Raw genomic sequence first — 7,175 nt, forward strand, 5'->3', positions numbered from 1 at the left:
CATTGAATGTGTAGATAGCTTTGGGTAGTATTGACATTTTGACAATATTTATTCTTCCAATCCATGAGCAGGGAATGTCTTTCCATTTCTTTAAATCTTCTTCAATTACCTTCATAAGCTTTCTATAGTTTTCAGCATACAGATCCTTTACATCTTTGGTTAGATTTATTCCTAGGTATTTTATGCTTCTTGGTGCAATTGTGAATGGGATCAGTTTCTTTATTTGTCTTTCTGTTGCTTCATTGTTAGTGTATAAGAATGCAACTGATTTCTGTACATTGATTTTGTATCCTGCAACTTTGCTGAATTCATGTATCAGTTCTAGCAGACTTTTGGTGGAGTCTATCGGATTTTCCATGTATAATATCATGTCATCTGCAAAAAGCGAAAGCTTGACTTCATCTTTGCCAATTTGGATGCCTTTGATTTCCTTTTGTTGTCTGATTGCTGATGCTAGAACTTCCAGCACTATGTTAAACAACAGCGGTGAGAGTGGGCATCCCTGTCGTGTTCCTGATCTCAGGGAAAAAGCTCTCAGTTTTTCCCCGTTGAGGATGATGTTAGCTGTGGGCTTTTCATAAATGGCTTTTATGATCTTTAAGTATGTTCCTTCTATCCCGACTTTCTCAAGGGTTTTTATTAAGAAAGGGTGCTGGATTTTGTCAAAGGCCTTTTCTGCATCGATTGACAGGATCATATGGTTTTTCTCTTTTTTTTTGTTAATGTGATGTATCACGTTGATTGATTTGCGAATGTTGAACCAGCCCTGCATCCCAGGAATGAATCCCACTTGATCATGGTGAATAATTCTTTTTATATGCTGTTGAATTCGATTTGCTAGTATCTTATTGAGAATTTTTGCATCCATATTCATCAGGGATATTGGCCTGTAGTTCTCTTTTTTTACTGGGTCTCTGTCTGGTTTAGGAATCAAAGTAATACTGGCTTCATAGAATGAGTCTGGAAGTTTTCCTTCCCTTTCTATTTCTTGGAATAGCTTGAGAAGGATAGGTATTATCTCTGCTTTAAACGTCTGGTAGAACTCCCCTGGGAAGCCATCTGGTCCTGGACTCTTATTTGTGGGGAGATTTTTGATAACCGATTCAATTTCTTCGCTGGTTATGGGTCTGTTCAAGCTTTCTATTTCCTCCTGATTGAGTTTTGGAAGAGTGTGGGTGTTCAGGAATTTGTCCATTTCTTCCAGGTTGTCCAATTTGTTGGCATATAATTTTTCATAGTATTCCCTGATAATTGTTTGTATCTCTGAGGGATTGGTTGTAATCATTCCATTTTCATTCATGATTTTATCTATTTGGGTCATCTCCCTTTTCTTTTTGAGAAGCCTGGCTAGAGGTTTGTCAATTTTGTTTATTTTTAGAGAGTATTATTTTAAGTGAAATAAGTCTGTCAGAAAAGACAAATACCATATAATTTCATACATCTATAGAATTTAAGAGACAAAATGAACAAAAGGGAAAAATAAGAGATAGAGAAATCAAGAAGCAGACTCTTTTTTAAATTTTATTTATTTAAATTCATGTTAGTTAATATACCGTGTAGTTTTGGTTTCAGGAGTAGAACCCAGTGATTCATCACTTCCATATAACACCAAGTACTCATCCCAGCAAGTGCCCTCCTTAATGACCATCACCCATTTAGCCCAAACCCCATCCACCTACCCTTCATCAGCCTTGGGTTTGTTCTCTGTACTTAATAGTCTCTTATGGTTACTGATCACAAATGCATGGGATAGCCCCTCACCACAGACTCCAGCATGCAGCTCCTCGTATGGGCACCCAACATCATGACCAGGCCATTCCGTGACTGTTTGGTTCTGGGATTACACACACACATGAACTCTCTGAGCCTGTGGATGCCCTGAGCCATGCAGCCCTTCCACAGATTCTGGAGCCTCAGGTACTACCGGATGTCCATTCCCCTCCCTTCAAAGTTGAACCTAATTATTCCTGGGACTCCCTGAGGTTTCTAGGTGCTTCAGCCAGCCACAGCTTGTGCTAAGTTCCAGTCACACAGCCTATCTTGGATGCAACCCTGAACATACCCCAGTACCATACCATTGTTGCCACCCTGTTCTTATCTTATTTTCCTTCCCTTCCCCTATGTTCATCTGTTGTGTTTCTTAAACTCCACATATGAGATAAATCCTATGACTTTTGTCTTTCTCTGCCTGATTTATTTTGATTAGCATAATCCATTCTAGTTCCATCCACATTGCTGCAAATGGCAAGACTGCGTTCTTTTTGATTGCCGAGTAGTATTCCATGAGAAACCAAGAAACAAACTCTTATTTATAGAGAACAAACTGATGGTTACCGGAGGGGAGGTGGGTTGGTGATGAGTCAAATAGATGATGAGGACTAAGGAGGGCCCTTCTGATGAGCATCGGGTGATGTATGGAAGTGTTGAATCACTATACTGTACACCTGAAACAAACATAACACTGTATGTTAATTAACTAGAATTGAAACAAAAACTGAAAATAAAAAAAAATTAAAACCCCATCAGTCTAATTTGGCTTTCTCACCAAGGATGTTATAACCCTTTGGGACAAGACAGTTCTTTGTTGCATGGCCCCACTCCATGCATCACGCACCTGAAACAATATTCAATCCCAGCAGCTGGATGCCAGTGTACACTTCCCCCTAGTAAAGGAGAAAACTATGAAAAACCTCACACATTTCAAAAATCAAAGGTGACAGGACCAACCCAAGATGAGGACCAGTGGAACCCCAAAACTTTATAATTCACCTATAAAATAGAACAATGGCCCTCAACACATTCTATTTTTCCTGTCAAAATGCCTACCCTACCCTGTCACTGGAGAAGCCTCCCATGGGTGCTGAACAAGAATCTTTTCTCTGGCTCCCTCTCCCAACCCCAGTAGACCCTTCCCTCAATTGCCCACAGCAGAGGCAAGACTCGGCTGAAACATTCAATGAAATTTATTGAAGAGAAACATTTACTGAAACCATTGAAGAGAGGGAATGACAACACGGAGAGGAACGTCTGACGGCCACTACAGCGCATGGGTCACGGACCCCCTCCTCTTGGGGTCCCAAATGAGGTGCCTCTGTTTCCCCCAACACCGTGGCCCTCCTGCCATAGTCTCCCTTCCTGAGGGCCCCACGATCGGCCCTTGGCCAGGATGATGGATGCGGATGCTGGCCATGGCCCCTCACTCCAGGGCACTCTCCACTCTGGCCGACATGCTGGGGCCTGGTCCTGCCCTATGGCCAGCACAGGACAGTCACAGGATGCTGGAAAACGCAGCACGGGGCACTGGGACAAGCCAAAGAAACTGAGTCACAAGTAACAAGAGAGTGGCACATCAGAGCACGGTTTCCGTGGAGACTCCCACAGGCCACCTCTGTCCTTGGTCCAGTTCCTCCTTCCTGAGGTCACGGGGTGAGCACCAGCCATGCTCTCTTCTGTCCTTCCCGCCATCTCCTGGGATTGGGCTCGAGAGGTCTCTGGGGTGGGGTGGGGGCGGCTGCTCAGATAAGAACACACATACATCTCCACAAGAACAAGCAGCAGCTGGCCTAAATCTACACCGAGGAAGCAGAGGCTGAGCTCACGACACCAGACGACAGCAAGCAGAGCCTGGGCTCGCACTGAAGCTCATGGCACACACCCGGGCTGAGAGGTGGCTGCTGCGTTAGGCCAGGACACCCGCCGCGGGCTCCTGCACACCTCAGGGCTCTGCATGGCAATGGTAACTAGTGTGCGTGTAGTGGGAGCGGGGGAGGGGGGGTGCCACTTGAGACGGGGGTCACTAAGGGGCCTACAGAGACACAAGTGGGCTTCCCAGAGCATGGAGCGACGTGCTCCAGGGGTCAGTGAATGAGGGTCCCCCTCTTGGGCGGCCCAAGGGGCCGGCACCCTTGAGACGGCTCCTAACATCTCCCAGGCCAGTGTGGGTGGCACACATTTTCAGGTGCCCCTCACCTAGGCTAGGGCCAGCCACTCAGGGGTGCTTCCCAGGCTGGCTGCCTGAACTGGCAGGGTTTCGGGCTGGGGCTGGGGCTGGGGCTGGGGTGGAGCTGCCATGGGAGGGGGCACCTCTCCCTGCCCCACTCTGCATCAAGTATGGTCATCCTGGCCCGTTGGAAGGGCTGATGGTGGTGATCAGGTCCCCGTGGGGGTGGTGGAGTGCCCGGGGGTTTGGCTTGGGCTGGGTGGGTCCTTCCCTTGGCCCTGTTCCACATGTGGGGTGAGGCTGCTGCCCTGGAGTGGCCTCCCCCTGCCTCCAGAGCTCTGCTGTCTGAGAGGAGAGGGGGCCTCTGGGCCTTCTGAGCCTATTTGCCCGAGGAGGACTTGGCGGGGCTCATCTCCCCAGCCCCGTCCTCATTTCCCAACTCCTCTGGGATGGGCTTGAGCCCCTCCTCCAGGGGCTCCCCAGTCTCCTGGTCTCCTGCCTGGGCAAGGCCCTCTGGCTCACAGCCAGGACCTCCCGGGCCCTCCCTGGAAGCGCTGCCCATCTGGGCAGGGGTAGGGCCCCCAGGGGCCTCTGAGGGTCTTGCCTGACCTAGGCCCGCAAGGACAGCGTCATGATCGTCACTGTCCTCCTCCTCAGACTCCCGCTCTTCCTGCTCCTTCTCCTCCACCTTGTCATCCTCCGCCTTAGCACCGACTCTGGCATCAGCCTGGGCATTGGCCCGGGCACCAGCCCCTTCCTCTGCCTGGGCTCTCTCGTTCCTGGCTAGACTGGCCTCCCAGGCCTCAGACTCCCGAACAAGCCCCAGCATCTCTAGGAAACTTGGAGACCTCCCAACCATTCTCAACTTCCTCAGCGCTTCATCCAGCGGCTCAATAAGGTTGGCCCTGGCGAGCACCTGCCTCAGGCGTACATGGTCAGCTGAGGCTCTGGCCAGGGCCCCCTTCTCAATGGCTTTCTGCAGCAAAACTTCCAGCCGCAACACGAAAGCAGAGAGCCGCTCGCCTGACTCTTGCTGAGCTGTCAAACACTTCACCCGGATGGTTGCCTGCGACTCGTTGTCTCCAAACACCTGGATCAGGGCCGCCAGGCAGTCCTGAGCCGTCCTGGCAGGGTTCTCTGCCAGGAGCCCGTGCACGAGCTGCAGGGCCGTCCCTCGAAGGCCTTCCATCAGCCGCCTCCTCTTCTCCCTTTCTGAGAGCCCCTGCCATACATGTAGCATGTCTGTGGTGTGGTCTAGCCAGGCCTCAAAGGACTCCTCCCCCGGGGCGGGCTGATCCCTCCCAGAAAACACGCCCAGGCGCTGGTACCGCATGGTCTCCACCCAGGGCTGGACTGCCTGACTGACCGATCTGAGCCAGCACACCCGGCGCAGTCCCAGCCCCAGGGCCCCAGCCACACTCTCCACCGTCTGCCCCTGTTGCTCCAGGAAGTGGAACACGCGACTGAGAAACTCCTCGCCTGAGCAACGGGGCACAAAGACTACGTTCCAGGGACCCCCGGTGCCCGGGATTTCCCTGGGGACCAAAGCATAGTTAACTTCCCGGTCAAGCTCGACCAGGGCTGCAGTGGCATTATCCTCCTCTCGAAACACTTTGCCCAGCACGGTGAAGTGACCCATGGGCCACAGGGCGGCCTCCAGAGACTCTTGGAGTTCGGCTTCATCACAGTCCTCCGGGATGCCCAGAATGAGCAGACCCCTTCGAGCGCTGATGCCCATCCACCTGCACCAGTCCCGCAGCATCGTCACCGCCATCGCGTGCAATTTCCGCCGGCGCGGGGTTAATATCAGCCTTAGGAACCGGTTCCCGGCGCGGACCAGGGTGACACTGGGCAGGGTGGAGGGGGCGGGGGGGGGGGGCGGTGAAGTAGTGAGGGAGCCTAGGACTCAGAGAGAACCGCCCAGGTCTCCACAGCCTGTGAATACAAACGAGGCGAAAGCGAGGTTAAGCGCCCCCCCCCCCCCCCCCCCGCCGCCCCCCCCCCCCAGGTGACCCTCCTCCCCCGGGGCGGTGCCTTTGCCGCCCAGGCTAGACCCCTGCCCCTCCTTCCACCCGCCCGCCGGGGCCACGGCCCCCTCCCCACCGCGTCCCTCTCGCCCCCGCGGGCTGCCGCAGTCCTACTGGGGCGGGCGGAGGGCAGGCGGCGGGCGGGCGGGTCTCCCGGAGGTCTGAGCGCACCCTCCCCGGTTCTGGTACCTACCTTCCTCTGGGTCGGGGTCCTTCCTCTTCGAGGTCCCAGCAGGTGGGGCGCAGGGGCTGCGCCGAGCGGCAGCGGGGTCGTGCGCCCCTCTTTTCCTGGCTGCCTCTCACTCCCTCTCCTTCTTCCTCTCCCTGTCCCTCTCTCAGCGCGGCACGTGGGCTAGCGCGCCGGCGCCTGCTCGCCACCACTCTCTGCAGTGCGGACTCGGGGCGGGGGCGCAGTGGCGGCGGAGCGCGGACCCTCCGCGTCGCCCCGGAGACCGCCGGGCCATTGGCGCGCGCGGGTCACGCGGCCAGGCTGTGGCCACCGCCGCGGGCACCCCGGGACTGCGCGTGACGTCACCTGCTCCTTCCCCCGCCCCCGAGGGGGCGCTGGCACAGGTGGGGATCCTGGGGACCCGAGAGCCAGTGCCCCCATCCTGGACCCAACCCTGCCCACCTCCCGCCCCTCCCGGAACATGCTCTCGGGGCGTCAGCCTGGCGAGGGGTCCATATCCCCGGGTGCCCACCAGAGAGCCGCTGGGCAGGCCCGAGATGCGCCCGCCAGCGCTGCATTCTGGCATGGGTGGAGCGCGGGATGGGGGCGCGTTCTGGGGCTCCTTCACCTGTTTCCGCCCCTCCTCCACTCCACCCAGACCGGGTCCTGTCCCAGCTAGGCGAGAAGCACTTCCTCCGGGTGCTACTACGTGGAATAGATGCCACCTGCGCACATGAGCGCTCGCACACACCACCGCAACCAGGGGTCAGCAGTCCCCATACTCGCGCGGGGGCCGTGGCCGCTGTGGGCACACGACGGGCCAAGATGCGTCGCTGCCCCAGTGCCAGGGCCCTGCCCCAAGGAGGGTGTCAAGGACTTTCCTGTTTTGCTCACTTCATGTCCCAATCCCAAGAACAGGCTTCTGCTACTTAGAGCTCAACCCCTTGGGCCTGTATCTTACCATGTGTCCTTGGGCAAGTCCTTGCCCCTTCTCTGGGCCTCAGTGGAGGGACAGAACTGGGGTCTCTACCTGAGGGTG

General features: G+C 54.8%; 1 protein-coding gene across 2 annotated transcripts; it reads right to left on the reverse strand.

The window, feature by feature from the left end:
• Positions 1-2,945: 2,945 nt before the first annotated feature.
• PNMA6A (PNMA family member 6A) lies at positions 2,946-6,459 on the reverse strand. 2 transcript variants are annotated; one of them, XM_040465500.1, is made up of 2 exons: positions 6,161-6,459; positions 2,946-5,787 (listed from the first exon to the last, which is right to left on the reverse strand). In XM_040465500.1, exon 2 carries the CDS (start codon positions 5,712-5,714, stop codon positions 4,320-4,322), a length of 1,395 nt encoding a protein of 464 aa, XP_040321434.1. In that variant the 5' UTR covers positions 5,715-5,787; positions 6,161-6,459; the 3' UTR covers positions 2,946-4,319. The 2 variants fall into 2 exon arrangements, with proteins under 2 accessions (XP_040321434.1, XP_040321433.1); XM_040465499.1 differs by having other exon boundaries at positions 2,946-5,875.
• Positions 6,460-7,175: the final 716 nt, after the last annotated feature.

This window comes from Herpailurus yagouaroundi, unplaced genomic scaffold (assembly GCF_014898765.1).
Source record: "Herpailurus yagouaroundi ecotype Mexico unplaced genomic scaffold, PumYag 562, whole genome shotgun sequence".
In the NCBI taxonomy this organism is placed as follows: domain Eukaryota; kingdom Metazoa; phylum Chordata; class Mammalia; order Carnivora; family Felidae; genus Herpailurus; species Herpailurus yagouaroundi.